This window comes from Ursus arctos, unplaced genomic scaffold, assembly GCF_023065955.2.
Source record: "Ursus arctos isolate Adak ecotype North America unplaced genomic scaffold, UrsArc2.0 scaffold_9, whole genome shotgun sequence".
NCBI lineage: Eukaryota > Metazoa > Chordata > Mammalia > Carnivora > Ursidae > Ursus > Ursus arctos.
Genome location: NW_026623111.1, coordinates 42,237,269 through 42,255,204, shown reverse-complemented (window position 1 = coordinate 42,255,204; position 17,936 = coordinate 42,237,269). Strand labels below are relative to the sequence as shown.

The 17,936-nt window shown below is 39.9% G+C and overlaps 1 protein-coding gene and 1 long non-coding RNA gene across 2 annotated transcripts in view; both read left to right on the top strand.

Annotated features, from left to right (window-relative positions):
- The window catches only part of LOC130543233 (uncharacterized), a 136,211-nt gene extending 127,092 nt beyond the window's left edge, over nt 1–9,119 (top strand). Inside the window, exons 4-6 of the long non-coding RNA XR_008958407.1 lie at nt 5,936–6,045; nt 7,756–7,989; nt 8,723–9,119. This is a non-coding gene — a long non-coding RNA (uncharacterized LOC130543233). The remainder of the gene's footprint in view (nt 1–5,935; nt 6,046–7,755; nt 7,990–8,722) is intronic.
- A 106-nt stretch (nt 9,120–9,225) lies between these two features.
- Nucleotides 9,226–17,936, top strand: part of NMU (neuromedin U) — a 28,889-nt gene continuing 20,178 nt past the window's right edge. Inside the window, exons 1-2 of the mRNA XM_026508929.4 lie at nt 9,226–9,516; nt 16,264–16,322. Coding sequence (XP_026364714.2) covers nt 9,408–9,516; nt 16,264–16,322 — 168 coding nt within the window. The 5' untranslated portion in view covers nt 9,226–9,407. The remainder of the gene's footprint in view (nt 9,517–16,263; nt 16,323–17,936) is intronic.

Genomic DNA, 17,936 nt, shown 5'->3' with positions numbered 1-17,936 from the left:
CTACTTTCTAAATAGCTTTGAAAATACCAAAAGGATGAAACACAACCATAGGTAACTTAATGTTTTTAAAAGTTTATGAGAGCTGGGTGCCTGGGTGGCTCAGTCGGTTAACCATCTGCCTTCAGCTCAGGTCATGATCCCAGAGTCCTGGGACCAAGCCCCATATCGCGCTATGCTCAGCCGGGAGCCTGCTTCTCCCTCTCCTTCTGTCTCCCCCCTCCCAAGCTCATGATCACTCTCTCTCCTCTCTCTATCTCAAATAAAAAATAAAATCTTTTTAAATATTGAGAAAAAAAAAGTTTATGAGAGCCTTTTCAAAAGATGGTGCAGGAGCAAGTGGACATCCACCCATCAAGATTGGACAAAATCTTGACTTAAACCTTATACCTTATGTAAAATTTAACTTAAAATTAATCACAGGCTTAAATATAAAATATAAAACTACAAAACCTTTAGGAAAAAAGGTGGGAGAAAACATTCAGAACCTAGAGTAGGTGAAAAACTTTCTTTCAGATGTGACACCAAAAGCATGATCCACAAAAGGGAAAATGTGATAAATTGGACCTCATCAAAATTAAAACTTTTGTGGCTGGCATAGTCAGTAGAGCATACAACTGTTGATCTTGCGGTTGTGAGTTGGAGACCCACCTGTGGCACAGAGTTTATTTAAAAATTTTTTTAAAAGATTAAAACTTTTTCTCTGTGAAGGACCTTGTGAAGAGGCTGAAAGGCAGGCTACAGACTGAAAGAAAATATTCAACATAGACCCTGTATCTATTATATATAAAGAACACTTAAAACCCAACAGTAAAAAAAAAAAAAAAAAATCTAATTAGAAAATGGGCAAAAAGACATGACCACACATTTCATTGAAGAGGACATACAGATGGCAAATAGGCAAATGAAAAGATGCCCAACATCAATAGCTCTTAGGGAAGTGCACATTAAAACCACAAGAAGATATCACTATAGCTAAAACAAAACACAATGATAACACCAAATGCTAGAAAGGATACAGAGAAACTATATCATCCACTGCTGATGGGAAAGTAATATGGTACAGCCATTCTAGAAAATAGTTTGTCAACCTCACAAAAATTAAATAAGCACTTAGCATATGCTTTATTCATAATAACCAAAAACTGGATGTCCTTAAACGGTTGAATGGCTAAATATACTATAATAAAAGGAACAAACTAATGATACTACTTGGAAGGATCTCAAGGGAATTACTGAGTTTTTTAAAAAGCCATTCTCCAAAGGTAACATACTATATGATTCCATTTATATAACTTATTTAAAATAACAAAATAATATAGAGGAAGAATAGATGACTGCTAGGATTAAGAATGAGGATGGGGGGGCGCCTGGGTGGCTCAGTCGTTGAGCGTCTGCTATCGGCTCAGGGCGTGATCCCAGCGTTCTGGGATCGAGCCCCACATCAGGCTCCTCCGCTAGGAGCCAGCTTCTTCCTCTCCCACTCCCCCTGCCTGTGTTCCCTCTCTCGCTGGCTGTCTGTCTCTGTCAAATAAATAAATAAAATCTTAAAAAAAAAAAAAAAAGAATGAGGATGGGGGTCTGAGTTTGACTATACAAGTGTACCATAGGGAGCCTTATGGTGATGGAATTGTCCTATCTTGATTCTGGTGGTGGTTATAAGAATTTATGCATTTGGGGACGCCTGGGTGGCTCGGTCAGTTAAGCATGTGCCTTCAGCTCAGGTCACGATCCCAGGGCCCTGGAATTGAGTCCCACATCCGGCTCCCTGCTCAGTGGGGAGTCTGCTTCTCCCTCTGCCTGCTGCTCCCCCTGCTTGTGCTCTCTCTCTCTCTGACAAATGAATAAAATCTTTAAAAAAAGAATGTATGCATTTGATAAAGTTGCATAAACTACACACACACACGAGTACATATAAAACTTACATAAAAATTATACACTTATGGGGGCGCCTGGGTGGCACAGCAGTTAAGCGTCTGCCCTCGGCTCAGGGCGTGATCCCGGCGTTGTGGGATCGAGACCCACATCAGGCTTCTCCGCTATGAGCCTGCTTCTTCCTCTCCCACTCCCCCTGCTTGTGTTCCCTCTCTCGCTGGCTGTCTCTATCTCTGTCGAATAAATAAAAAATCTTTAAAAAAATTATACACTTATGAATAATAAAACTGGACCTTTCAAAGGTCAGTTATCATCCCAGGTCTTCCAGCTAGCAGGTGGTGTTGCCATGACTCAAAGCCAGCTTGGCCAGCTCCACTGCTCTGGTTGTCAATCCTCAGGTCTTACTGCCTCCAAGAATTCTTGCTCTCCTGGTTAGATAATCCCAGTTCCAAACAAGATTTCCACATTTATTTTTATTTTCTACCATATGTTTATTGACTTTTTAAAATAAAATTTCAGGTTCTGAAGTCTCCCAAACTGAGTAGAACAGAATAGGAAATAGAACCCAGGAAGATTCTTTTTTTTTTTTTTAAAGATTTTATTTATTTATTCGACAGGACAGAGACAGCCAGCAAGAGAGGGAACACAGGCAGGGGGAGTGGGAGAGGAAGAAGCAGGCTCATAGCGGAGGAGCCTGATGTGGGGCTCGATCCCATAATGCCGGGATCACGCCCTGAGCCGAAGGCAGACACTTAACCGCTGTGCCACCCAGGCACCCCAGAACCCAGGAAGATTCTAAGCAATGCTTTAGACAGTGAAATATCTCTTCATTATTCTCCTATGATTTAAAGGTGTATCACCATTTATAGAGTAGATATATGCCTAAAGATTGTATAATATTATAAATAAAAGTTTAATAAATTAGATTATTTTCCTTATTCATATATATAAATACTTAAATTCATTCATATGTATATTAATTATATTGATATATGAATGAATATAAATGAATGACATATATTCATATATATAATATATAATAATACATAAATGAATATATATTTATATATATGAATAATATATGAATATAATATGTATTATATTCAATATATATATATATATATATATTTAGTGCCCACTATGTGCCAAGCACTCTTAACAACACCAAGAACTAGAGACAATAGAACAATATGAAAGTGAACATAAAATAAGCATTTTTTTAAAATTAGGCTTCATGCCCAACATGGGGGCTTAAACTCATGATTCTGAGATCAAGACCTGAATTGAGATCAAGAGTTGGGTGCTTAACCAACTAAGCCACCCAGGTGCCCCTAAAATAAGTGTTTTTAAAATGATAAAGGAGATTAAAATCCTGACTTGGAGTCCCCCTCCCATAATGGGAGACAGATCATAAGCAAAACAACAACTACATTGACAGATATCTAGTATGGTCTACCAGGTGGTAGTATGGTAGTAAGTGCCAAGGAGGAAAGGTCAAGCTGTGTCAAGGAGGTAGAAAGTGCTGAGAGGAAGAAGAGTGCTATTTATTATCAAGTGATCAGAGAAGGAAGACATCATCAATTAGGCAGCATCTTATCTGCCTCCAATGCTTTGTCCAGTAAAGAATTAATGATGTGGGGGGATAGGTCAGGAGTTAGAGGTAATTCCTTGATATATTTTTAAGAGAATGAAAGTACAAGGAAATAGAAGGGTGAGAAAAAGAAGTTCAGGTTGATTTTGATTGACCAATGACAATTGCCACAAACCAACTGTTGGCAGTTGAACCCATAGACATTAAACATAGATGTCATGACAGAGAAGACCAGGGTGACCTGCTTAGAAACCACTCAGTTAAGGCAGTGATCGCCTTCACTTTAGTTTGCAGTTTTCTCTAAGAAGTAAATATATTATCTAGTCTATTTCTGCTTTTTCCCTTAAGCTGTTTAAAACCTCTTAAATTGGGGTTGAAACTCAGTCAGATTGAAAGTAGCTTATACCTGAAATCCTACCAATGGGTGAAAACATAGGGAAAGGACCTGTGATTCATTTTTGAAAGAAAGGTATTTGATTACAAATGAACAAAGATATGGCATTGGCTAATTTTATCCTTTTCAGAAATTTCTTAAAATGATATCAACTAGTATTTGATTTAGAGCAGTATGACATACATATATATAGCACTTGCAGCATTTCATGTCTGCATGGTCCACTTAAAAAATCAGAGCTCAAATTATTTGAGACACTAGAGATAAAATGAGTAGTGATTACTCCTTTTATGAGACTAACTGAAATATCACTAGTTTTTATATTCAGAAATTTACTCCAGGTCTCTTTTGATTATTTTAACATTTTTTAGAAAGATCAAATTATACCATTTTCTACTCTTTATTTCTTCCAATTACCTTTGGCCAAACGCAATAAGATTTTTTACTTGAACATGTCTATGTAAGGAAATTATGTATTTTTTAAGTACCAGGTATCTTTAGAAAATGTAATAATGTTTTAATGCATTTTTAGATAGATTGAAAACCATCTAGTGATTAAAAAATGGTTTTACATTTCACCGTGTAGAAATAATAAAATTTACTTTATTTGCCCTTTTATTTTTATAGCTATCATTTAATTGTAGGTTCTGTTTTTATAAAACCTCATATGTCTGGAAGTGTTTGTTTTTCTGCCAGCTTTGCCCTGATGTGATTCATAAATATGTCAAGAAAATCTAATAAATCTTTCATTAGTATGTATTAATATTTTAATTGCAATTTAAGGAACAAAGAAGAGATTCTGCCTTCAACTGACTGAATTTTTTTTTGTCATCATGTTTCAAATTAACAGTAACAGTGCTGCTTCTCTGTAATGGCTTTACCCTCAGAACATCTATCATATGAAAAGTCTAGCCCCGTGGGCATTGATGTAACTGCAAAAAGTTATTGACTTTTGCCTTTTAAAAAATTCTCTTATTACTTTTCTCTAAAGGAATTTATCTCTAAAGGCTTTGAGATAAACCTGTGCTGCTTTCAGTCTGCATGTTAACATTCCCTGGACTGTGCTGGGAGAATTCATAGACAATATTTCTACCCACAGTGCCTCCTGACTTCAGGAGGTTGAAGAGATGAAACCTAGCTCCTTTTGCAAAAAACAAAAAAAAAATTTTTTTAAACAATAAAACCCCAAAACATTAGCAAGAATGTCTCTTGGACATACAAATTTTTTACTGGTCATAAGTCCATATCAGTCACCATGTGCTTTGGAAAACACCATTAAGGAGAAGGACTTATAATAATGTTGCTTATTATTTCTGAAACTGTTTAAAATTAATTCTATCAAAACATTAAATTAAATTAAATCAATTTTATCAAGTAATTAGAGAAAAATTTTAAAAAGCTTCTTTTTCTTGTAAAAGATGTTGTATTTCTTACAATTATGTGGCTGCTGTGTCATTATCAAGGCAGTTAATTATCCAACAACAGAAAGTCTCAAGAAGTGTAGATGTATTTGGTCTCTGGTCCTCCATTTTTTTGTATTCATTGTTCTTCTGTTGTCTTCTAGAGGAGTTTTTCCTGGAGTGATTTCTCAGTATAGTGTGGTTCATCCAAAAGTCCTTCTGAGTCAAGAGATTTTCCTGGAAGCAGAGAGGTTGATATCTACATAGTTTGAAGAGATAGATGGGAAAAGGAATAATTAGGATTATTGGAGTTACTATAGAACTTACGCCAATATTAGTGCTCAAAGAGAAGGCAAACTCAGTTATAAAATGGGAATTTCATCCAGATGCCAAAGATGTTTGTGGAGAGAGCTGAAAGGTATCCTTGTCACTAAATAATAAATACCCATCTTCTGAACCAAATAAATCCACAATCACTTGGTCATTTTCCTGTTGCAAATGACCATCTCCTGTCGAGCCTCAGCTCTGTAGCTCTACAACTAGCTTCTACCCTGAGTCCTATTTGGAGACCATAGGCCAAATTGGGTCTTTGGAGTCACTGGCTGTTTTATTTATTAATTAAAAATTTTTTTTGAGTGAACTATTTATTTACTTTTTTCTTTTCTCTTTTTTTTTAAGTGGACTCTACGCCCAGTGTGGAGGCCAACGCAGGGCCCGAACTCCTGACTCTGAGATGGAGACCTGTGCGGACATAAAGAGTTGAATGCCTAACCGAATGAGCCATCCAGGTTCCCCTATTTATTTACTTTTTAAATTTTTTTATTTATTTATTTTTAAGTGAGGTCTAATGCCCAAAATGGGGCTTGAACTCACCAACCCAAGATCAAGAGTCGTGTGCTCTACTAACTGAGTCAGCCAGGTGCTCTAGGAATTGTTAGCTTTCAACTTCCATAACCTCTATAGAGCTTTGACTCTTAGGTATTAGAAACTCTTAAGCAAAAAGTTTTCTCTACATTTCAAATTTGATATTAGGTTGGTATTTCTAAAAGATTTATCCTACATGAGTTCGGCAGGAAGTAACAGGAAGTAAAGAAATGGATGGTAGGTGGTCTTAGAGAAGACAGAACAGGACACAGACTTTTCAGCATTTTGTGAGTCTATAACTCTTACAGCTGACACTGGCTTAATAAATGCTCACTGAATGAATGAATGAATGAATGAACATCCTATAAAGCATTCAAGTTATCATTATTTCACAAATAGTATCCACTTCCCATGTTTTAGATAATGACAGTATTCATAGTTAACAGTTATATCAAAGTGACCATAAAGACAAGGTTCTCCATCTGGGTGTAATGAAGTATTCCCTGACCTGAAAAAAAATCAAAGCTAGCGACTATAGCATAGTCATTGATGCAAACATGACTTAGGTGAATGTCTTCACCAAGTGAGAGAGAAGGATCTCATAGTTGCCAAGAACATCCAGGAATTAAATAGCAAATTTTGTATATTTCCTGCCAAAAACAGGTAAAACTTCCCTATGCTAAATTTTTAGCAAAGACTGCCACCATCTACTCCAACAGGTCACCATCATCATATCTGACCTAGACTTCTTTCCTCTTTGAAAATTGAGGTATAATTTACCTATCATAAAATTTATCTTCTTAAGGTATGGAATTCAATGGTTTTTAGTATTTACAAGATTGTGCAGCCATCACCATTGTCAAATTCCAGAACATTTTTATCACCCTGTAAGAAAACCCCCTTACTTATTAGCCACCACTCCTGTCTCTCTGAGCCCCTGGAAACCACTCATCTATTTTCTGTCTCTGTGGAGCTGCCTCATACAATATGTAGCCTTTTGTGACTAGCTTCTTTGACTTAGCAAAACATTTTCAAGGTTCATCGAGGTTGTAGCAAGTATCAGTCCTTCATCCCTTTTTTATGGCTCTGGTATGGACTTCTGCAATGTCCTCCCACCTTGTCACCCTACCTGCATCTACTACGGTCCTCAAGAACCTGTTCACCATTGAAGCCAGAGTGATCTTTGGGCCATGTCCCAATGGGGACAAGAAACAAATGGGTATTTCACTGAAGAGAAAACAATTATAGCCAATACATTTGTGAAAAGACACTCACCCTCATTAATGATGGAAACTGTAAATTAAATCCATAATAAGATGCCACACCCACCAGGCTGGCAAAGCTTTTTGCAAGGACATTTCATGCACTGCTGGTGAGTGTAAATTGGTATAACACACTGGAAAATAATTTAAAGTAGAATTTAACCAGATTTTCTCCCATGATACCTCTACTTCTAAGTCTATACTCCTGAAAACCCTTGTGCACGTGCACCGAGGGCATGTACAAGGACATTCCGAGCTGCCAGGTTCATGCAGAGAAGCACTTGCAATACATGAGTTGTTTCTTTTGCTAAAAAGCATTGAGGCCACTATTTTCAGGCTTCTCTGTTCTCACTGACATCTCAACCCCCACAGGCTGCTGAGGCAGACATCTTTCAGTGCACCTCCAGCAAACCCAAGGAAGGCAGTGGGGAATCAGAGCCACCTCCACCTGCTGACATCCTTTGTACTACCTGTTGACTACTTTGGGAATAAATCAAAGCATAAGGAATCTTGAATCAAATCTGTCCTCATCCGTCCTTGATTCTGAACCATGACTCGAATCCGGCCTTGCTCACATGCTGCCTGAATATAAAGGACTGAAAAAAGGTAGTGATTATTATTTTTTGTTTCACATTACCTGTCAGGATTACACGCCTGCCTCACTCCACTTCTGACAGAGCACTATCCCAACCTGCCTTGTAATACAGCAGGGATTTCTTCCTGCTACTAAATGTCCTAGTCTCTAAGGCCATGCTTTGCCGAAAGTGGGTTGCACAGTGCATGTCTAACGCATTAAAATCCCCAACTTAGAGAAGAACCATCTTCACAGAGGGGCCTCCCTCACAGGCTGATGTCCTTGGGCAAACAGTTTAGTATCTCCAAGCATCATCAAATGAGAGTCATAATACTTTTATATCCCTGAGATGCCATGAGTGTTAAATTAAATAGCATGGGAAGATGTCCCTTAAGAAATGTTAATGTACATCCTTTCTACCCTTTCCTCTGTGTTCCTTTCGAAAGGAGGTCAGATGAGATCAGTCTTCCCTCTTTCTGTAGAAGGAAATTAAAACAGTATCAGCCAGTATTTCTGGAAGAGACTGCTTCCTGGACATTTCCACTTAGGAAGTAAAGAAAAGTATGGAGGGGGATAGCAGAGCTCCGATCACCCTAGAAAACAGAAGGCAACAGCTAGGGCGTGACAGCAGGAGAAATGCATAGAAAAAGGAGTAACCTTGGACTTGGAAATCCATAAGACAGCCAAAGACCTTCCAGACCTATTGGAACGTTTGTATGTGTGGTCAAATCTCAGCAATCCTTTCTTCTCGACCTTCTTCAACAGATAACTGCGTTTTCCTAAATGATCTCAGACCTTGCAGTAATTTGGGGCACACCAACATCACCACTGCTGATATGCACTGAGCTGGTGCTGGGAGCTGGGGATGAACGAGTCGTGAGCAGGACAGAGGCGCTTCTACAAAGGTAGAGGCATGCACAGTTGGTGGGCACAGAAGGCTTCCCGAGAGGGTGAAGAAGGGGCATCCCTGGCAGACGTGAGAAATGAGAGAGCGTCGCCACCAGCAAGCTTAAAACCCCCCGATCCCAGCCTCTCCCGGCCTCCTGGTTTGCCATCCTCCTCCGGCTCCCAATCAAATCCTTGCCAAGAAGCCAATGGACGTGCAGTGTTTCATTTCCATGCTCATCCCAAAGCCCGAGGGCGGGCAGAGAGAAAATGCGCGGTGCCCTGAGTCACAACTATGGCCGGGGGCGGATCCTGCTGCGGGTGGGGGGCCGGGGGTAGGCAGCGGGTCGCGAGTGACGCGACGGAGGCCGGGGGCGGTGGGCTGCGAGGTGACGCGCGTGGGGACCGCGCCGCCCCAGCCCACGTGTCCGCGAGATTTAAAAGTTGGCGGCGTGCGGAGCCCCGCGAGCAGCGCGCCGGAGACACAGAGGCACTGCCAGGCCCCCGCGTGGAGTGCTGGTCGGCGCAGCAGACTCTGAGCCCCGAGCCTCCCGCCAGCGCCGAAATGCCGCGAGCAGCCAACCGCCGCCCCGCGCCGGCCCCCGGACAGGTGCCCGCCGCTTCCCGGCCCCTGCTGCTGCTGCTACTCGCCTGCTGCGCGGGCACCTGCCTAGGTAAGCGGGCCCCGCGCGCCTCCCGGGCTCCCGTGCCACCGTCCCACCCCGCGCCCGCCGCTTCTTGCGCCTTTCTCCTGGCCACCTGCCGCGCTCTCTTCCCTCCTTTCTCGCCTCTTCGGTTGGCTTTTGGTTCTCTCCTTCCCCTCCTGCTGTGGGGCTCCCCAGCATCTCGCCTTTGACAACCCGCAAGCGTCGCCGCCCACGGGCAGCGAGCGGCGCAGGTGCTAGTGGCCGGGCTGGAGCGCAGTCCCTGCCCGGCCGAAATCCCCAGGCCCTGGGCAGCCTGCGGTTGGAGAAAACTTGTAGGCCTCCCTCACACTCGGGATGTCCCTGGCCCGCAGCCCGTGAAAACTTTAATAAATTAACATAGTGAAAGTTAAAATGCGTTCCCTTTCATTGCAACTACCAGAGGGATTGATGGCTGAAGTAAAACGAGAGTTTGGTATTTCACCTGCTGATGCCAGGTAAACTTGGAGAGGGCGCATCTTTAGTGAGTGAGCTCCTATTCCGTCTAGATAACCCTGACAGGCCCCATTCTAGCCGTTTAGAAGAGGCCATGGGTGGGCTCTGTGCCTTTTAGGTTTTGATGAACCAGATCAGGAAAAAGAATGGAGACTTTTTTTTTTTTTTTTTTTAATCATAGTGTTGGAGAAGCAAGTGCGCAAGCCGGTCTTCCAGTCCCTGCTACAGCTAAAGCCAGTGAAGGCAGATGTGAATCAGTAAAATAGGGACTTCTTGTGCGTGGTTTAGAGAAAAGAAGTGGGAAAAACAAAAGCGAGGTCAGGGAGGGCTGTCTGATGCTTAGAAGACAAGGTAGAGGCAAGCCCAGCATGTTCGAATGGGGAGATCACTTCCCTATTCCCTAAAGGTTATGTTTCTAGGGACCTTGAGGGATCCATCCCTTACCTCCCACCTCTAACCCAGAGTCCTCTCCAGGGCCAGCCACTATCCTGCTAAGACCACGAATTTTCTAACTCCACAGCAGCTTCTCTTAGCTTCCCTCTGCTCTCCTGTCAGTGAGGCAAAGGTGGGCAGGCCATCTCATCATTGTTCAGAACACTGGAGACTTGAAACCCTAACTGCAGGGACCTTTCAGAGCATGCAGGCCAGCCCTCAATTAGAAGTGGAGAAACTGGGGGCGCCTGGGTGGCGCAGTCGTTGAGCGTCTGCCTTCGGCTCAGGGCGTGATCCCAGCGTTCTGGGATCGAACCCCACATCAGGCTCCTCCCCTGGGAGCCTGCTTCTTCCTCTCCCACTCCCCCCGCTTGTGTTCCCTCTCTCGCTGGCTGTCTCTCTGTCAAATAAATAAATAAAATCTTTAAAAAAAAAAAAAAAAAGAAGTGGAGAAACTGAAGCTAGTCTTCTTTTCCAATGTATTTATTTTTATTGCTGTCCTTTCATTGTTGTGACTTTTCCCCCTTTCCTGGGGACGTTGGAGAAGGGGGCAAGGAGGGGCACTCCTGCTTAAAAAACGAGGTCATGTGGCTATGGAATCTAAGCAGTCAGAAGCTAGACCTAAATCTTCTCCATCACACAGCCAGCAATGATATAGCATAACTTATGCAAAGTAACGTTATTTACTTTGTTTTATTTTTGGGTTTTTTTGTTTTATTTATGTTTTAAATTTGTTATTGGTAGAATTAGGATGGCAGTTTTATCTATGTTATTAAGGAAGCAGATAATTAGAGGGTTTTTTTGGTTGTTTTTTTTTAAAGATTTTATTTATTTATTCAACAGAGATAGAGACAGCCAGCGAGAGAGGGAACACAAGCAGGGGAAGTGGGAGAGGAAGAAGCAGGCTCACAGTGGAAGAGCCTGATGTGGGGCTCGATCCCAGAACGCCGGGATCACGCCCTGAGCCGAAGGCAGTCGCCCAACCGCTGTGCCACCCAGGCGCCCCTAGAGTTTTTAAAGTGTCTTTTTCTTTGTAAAGCAAATGTACTTGCCATGCATGTTACATGTTATGTGCTTACAGTGATATTTGCATCAGCTGGAGACAACTGCTTTTTTGGGAGGCGGGGGAATTTTCAGGCTGCTGGTGATTAAGCAGAAACTGTGGAAGGCTGCTTTCCAAAAAAGACAAGTCTTGGGTTTTATTTCGAAAAAGAGCCTATCTGCTGGCTGACCAATCATCTCATAAATATTCCCAGTATTTCTCAAGCAAAGGGACAAGATGTTTTTTCACCTCACAGAGACCCCCTAGACTACCATTTTGTATCTTTTCCCCCTTTAGACCTGCTCTTGATATTAAAAAAACAAAAACAAAAACAACTAATCTTATCTCTCTAAAGATGTGTGGGGGAGGGGAGAGGGAGGACATATAGTGTGATCTTCCCTGATCTGGAGACCCTACAAATAGCACTGGAGGGGAAGCATGACATATATAACCAACCTGGGAGATAATCTACCAAGATTAATTATTATGCAAGATGCAACTGGATGTACCTAAAAAAACAACAAGACAAATGTCACAAAGCCAGAGGGAAATAAAAGTGTCGGTAAGCGGAGCATCCTTGGCAAAACGAGTTAGCCGAGCCTGCAACAGCAAGAGAAGATGAAGAGCCGCTACAGGTTTGGTGGATGAAGCAGTTTACTCTTCGGAGAACATTTTTAAAATAAAGAAGGAAATTTCCTAAAAAAGGACACATTTTGGATAACTGCAACAAACCTTGATTTGGTTTGTGATGGTACGTGATCAGAGACTAAATGAAGAAGTGTTTTTTCCTACTCAGACCCCTACCCATAGAGTAATTATTAAAATTCAGTCAGCAGTAACAATTTCTCCCTTTCAAACCCTACACTAGTGAAGTGCTAGCAACAAGAAGAGAAAATGAGCACCAGGTTTAATCAAGTCTGTTTTTCAGAGAAAGATAAATACTGTATGATCTGACTTATACGTGGAATCTAAAAGAATGAAAACAAAACAAAACAAAAAAACCCAACAAACCAAAATCAAACCAAGCCTGAGGATACAGAGAACAGATTAGCGGTTCATAGAGGTGGGAGGTGGGGGTGTGTGAAATGGGTGAAGGGAGTCAAAAGGTACAAACTTCCAGTTATAGAATAGATAAGCCATGGGCGCGTAATGTACAGCAGGGTGACTATATGGTATATTTGAAAGCTGCTAAGAGTAAATCTTAAAAGTTATCATCACAAGAAAAAAAATCCGTAATTATGTATGATGATGGATGTTAACTAGACTTATTGTGGTGATCATTTCACGATATATACAAATTTAGGATCATTATGTTGTACCCATGAAACTAATATAATGTTGTATGTCACTTATACCCCAATAAAAAGGTCAGCTTTCCTTTCTCTTACAGATGGTGTATTTACAGATGCAAAAGCTGTCTTTCTGTATGATTTACATTAGTTAGACTGTAAAAATAAGGCTAAAGGTTTTACTTTACTAGATAGTACGTAAGTATAAGTACCTCAAAACTGATCAAAAACAGTGCAGTTTTCATGATCTAGAAGATAAGGGCAGTATCTCGGACTATTATTTGAGAAAGTATCTAGTATCTGTATTTGACAATATAAAGCCCACATCTAGGGTATCTTGGTGGGGAGAGGTGGAGAATCACATCAACTTTCCTTAACGGTTACACAAAGGAGAGAAAAATAATTCCCCCTAAGGTTTGCGTTGGGTACTAAGATACTGGTGGGTTTCTAAAATTAAAAACATTTAAAAATGTTGGCTCCTCTAACCTTTTTACCTTGGAACTATATTTACATGTGTTGTGTAAGAGCCACAAAGTACCCCTTTTTGATTACATAAGTGCTTGGGACTAAGTTAAATATAATGGCAATTTCTGTGTGGTCCAGGCAAGCTCACCGTTGCTGGGAGAGAGTGTGGAGGTAGGAGCTTCCACTTGTACCAGAGGGTGGGAGACAGGCAGGTGTAGAAAGAATATAAAATTGTATTCTTTTCACAGGAACACCCTGTCACACAGAACAGTGGTAGAGTGAGTGGAGAAATCAGAAGTACGTCCCGGGGAAGACTGAATCCAGAGTGGAAATCTTTGCGTTTTCCCTTTGCATCAGTACTTGGCTCTCGTTCTGTTCTTTTCAGTCAAATCCTGCTCTTGCCCTCCATTCCTCTTCTTTCACCTTCCTATTATTCAGTTTTAGTAACTGTAGACAAGACGCGCATCCAAGTTGTGAGGAATGGATGGGGCAATGGCCTTTCATTTTTTAAAAAATATTCTTTATTTTTTTTAATTTTTTAATTTTTTAAATAATTTTTATTATGTTATGTTAGTCACCATACAGTATATCCTTAGTTTTTTATGTAGTGTTCCATGATTCATTATTTGCGTATAACACCCAGTGCACCATGCAATATGTGCCCTCCTTACTACCCATCACCGGCCTATCCCAATCCCCCACGCCCCTATGGCCTTTCAAGACTGTTTTCATGAAGACATTCATATCCCCCTTTTGGAAATGGTCAGACTTGTTAAAGAGAAGCTTAGACCCAAAATGTTTGTTGGAGCTGCTTCGTTCTGTTGAGTAAAGAGGCATCCTCCATTTCTTTCTACAATGCAATGCTCTGTCCCCCTGGATATTCAGCGTTACCCATGGTCCAGCAGCATTAGTGTCACCAGAGAGCTTGCTAGAAATGCAGACTCTTGGGGCTGCCCTGACTGACTGAATTAGAATCTCATTCAGTAAGATCACCAGGTGTTTTGTATGAAAAGTTGAGAAGCACTGCTTTAATCCCTTCTTGAAAACAGAATCAGCTCAGGGTAATGTCCACCAGGCAACAGAAACTTTGAGATATATGTTCGTATGTTGCTATGGTGAGAAATATGTAATTGAGAGGTTTACCCACCTTGAACAGCTGTCCTATAAAAGGGGATTCAATTACGTTCTGAGATAAATCAAAGCTCTATTACAGACTGCATTGAGTCCTGTAAGTTACTTTTAATGCTTGGTACCACAGAAAATGTAGCTAATAACGTTAATATTATTAGAACTTAAATAATAGTATAAATTTGTGTGAACTTAAGGCAAGACTTGACTGAAAAGTGGCAGAATTAGGGGAAAAAAATTTGTCAGGATTTGGAGTCTGCCAGAACTAGTTTGAAATCAGTCTCTGTTATGTATCTATATTGGTGACCTGAGACAAATTACTTCATCCATCCTTCCTTCGGTTTCCTCATCTTAAAGTGGGAATAAGATAATAGCTACTTCAAAAGTCTGGTTAAGGGGCACCTGGGTGGCTCAGTTTGTTAAGCGTCTGCCTTAGGCTTGGGTTATGGTCCCAGGGTCCTGGGATCCAGCCCCACATTGGGCTCCCTGCTCAGCAGGGAGTCTGCCTCTCCCTCTGCCCCCCCCCACCCCTGCTCATGCTCCGTGCTCCCACTCTCCCTCTCTCTCTCATGCTGTCTCTCTCAAATAAATAAAGAAAATCTTTTTTAAAAACTCTGGTGAAAAGACATATTTTAAATGCTCAGGATAGTGACTGACATCAAGTAAATGTTCAATCGGGGCTGGTAGATGCTATCTTATTATTTTTAAAAAGCTCTTTTCTTTAAGCCTGTTCTGTTAAGTATTTAACTTTGCTACATTTGAAATCTTAGGAAAATTTAGTCTTTTACTACAGGATGTTTTCTTGATTTTATTAAAGATAAATGTGTATATATAGGAAAATAAGTAGTATTTACATTTAATATTAATAAATATTATCTCAGTGTTTTTACTGAGATAACTTATATAGCATGAATTAGAAAATTGAATCTATGGAGAAATTATTATTTTAGAGGATGTAAGCTAGTTAACATTTTACTTCAATAATAATTAAGGGCCTAACAAGTTATTCTTTTTTTAAAAAGACCTTTATTGAAATATACTTTATATACAACTTAGTGGGGTTTTTAAAAAGATTTTATTCATTTATTTTAGAAAGTGACAGCACGACAGCAGGCGGAGGAGCAGAGGGAGAGGGAGAGGGAGAGAGAGGTCATCTCCAGCAATCTCCACACTCAGTGCAGAGCCTGATGTGGGGCTTGATGCCAGGACCCAGAGATCAATACCTGAGCAGAAACCAAGAATGGAACACTTAACCAACTGAGCCACCTAGATGCCCCAACTCAGTGGGTTTTAAGTAGACTTCAAGAACTGCGCAGCTATCACAATAATACAATTTTCCATGACCCCCCCAAAATCTGTTATGTCCATTTGTAGTCAGTCTCCATTCCTACCCCCAGCTCTAGGAAGCCACCAATCCTTCTATTATTATAGATTTGCCTTTTCTGGACATACCATATGAATGGAATCATATGATACTTGGTCTTTTTCATCTGGCTTATTTGATTTAGCATAATATGTCTGATATTCCCTTTGATGCAGCATATATCACTTCATTCCTTTTTATTGCCAAATAGTATTCCATTATGGGCACTCACCACAGTTTGTTTATCTATTCTCAGATAACAGACATTTGGGTTGTTTCCACTCTGGGGCTCTTATGAAAATGCGGCTATGCACATTCACGTACATGTTTTTGCATAGACGAAAAGAAATTCATTCTTAGAGTAATGTCTTTGAAATGTTATTAAGGTTTATTTAATAATTATGTTTCCTTATACTAAGTCAAATGCTGAAATATCTATTTGAATAGGAGGGTAATGATGTACAGTGAAAATGAAAAATGTCATTCAGAACTGAATTATATATAAATATTTAACTTTAGAAGAAGTGCTATAAAAATAACATTAAGTATAACTTTATTTTTAGGTGCTCCTGTATTATCTCAAGGATTGCAGCCTGACCAAGAACTACAGCTGTGGAATGAGGTAAAGCATTGTCCTTATACAAACTGGTGGAAACTTTACCTACTTTGAATTAGCAAATGAAATAAGATAGTTGAGTTTTGGGACAACTATGATTTTACTAACATTCTGATACCATAATATTCAGAATTATTATTCTTGAAATGAAAGAAGGAAAGACAAAAAGAAACAAAACAATTATAGTAAATGGTAAAGTAAGATGGCAGAAATAAGCCCTAATAATAGAGTAATTACAATAATGTGAATGTACCAGAAATACCACCTAAGGATAGAGATTCTCAGATTGGAATTTTTTTTTCTTTTAAAGATCCAACAATAAGTTGTCTATAAAAGTCAAAAAAGAAAAAAAGGCTAAGCAAAATGTATGGAAAAGGACAGACCAAGCAAATATGAATTGCAAAAAAATTGGAGTAGCAGTCTTAATATCTGATAAAACAGAATTCAAATAAATAAACCATCATAGCAAAGAGGAACCTTATTTTATGCTTTTGTTAAATTATGCTCAGTATCTCAGTATGCTCAGATCTTAAATTATGCTCAGTGTTTTATGCTGATAAAAGAACAGGGCAAAAGATACAACCATTATTAATATGTATTTTTAAAAACTCAAAATTTACTTAGTAACTGATAAAACTTAAGGGAAAAATAGATAAGTGAACATTCGTAGTTAGAGTTTTTAATATATCTCTCTCAAAACTGATAGTTAAATCAAATAACACATCAGTAGACATAGCAAAGACTTAACCATACAATTGATAAATTTGATCTCTTAGAAATATTTTTTAAAACCTACACTAAATAGTATACACATTCATTTTGAGTATAATTGGAACATTAAACAAAAAGAGACCCCTGGTTAGGACACAAAGAAAATTTCCGTAAGTTAAAAAGGAACCCTTTTAAATGTTTGCCAATCATAATGCAATAAAATTAGAAATTAACAACAAAAGTATGACTTCAATATCCCATCTGTTTGGAAAATAAGTAACATTTTGGTAAATAACCCCACACTAAAGAGGAAATTACAAAATAGTTAGAATTAAATGACATAAAAACATTAGAAGTCAAAATGTGGGGGCACCTGGCTGGCTCAGTCAATAGAGCATGCAACTGTTGATCTCAGGGTCATGAGTTCAAGCCCCATGTGGGGTGTAGTTGGACTAGAAGGACCTGAGAGTAAATGCTCCCACCACTAAGAACACCCCTCAATTGGTGACCCAAGGGAGTTGGTGGATAAATAGCACAGCTGCCTCTTCCCTCAGTTGGGATAACAGATGTATTCTGCATTGGTTCCTAGAGATCCCCAGACAGACTGATCCCAGTTACGCATGGTGGTAATCTGCTTGATAACATATCCTGGCTTCCTTCTCTTCCATGCTTGTCTTTTCACTATTCTACCAATCATCTCCCTAATAATCTACTCATAGCCACATCACTATTTCAAGGTCTGTTTCTGGGAGAACCCAAACTGTGGCCGAAATGCACAACTTACAATAAAAGTAACATTAAAAATCAGAGGAAAAAGCACAGATTGTTTGGCAAGTGAAGGCTGAGAAACTGGCTTGCTGTATGGAGAAAAATAAAGCTAACACCCCATTCACCATTTTGTAATGTATA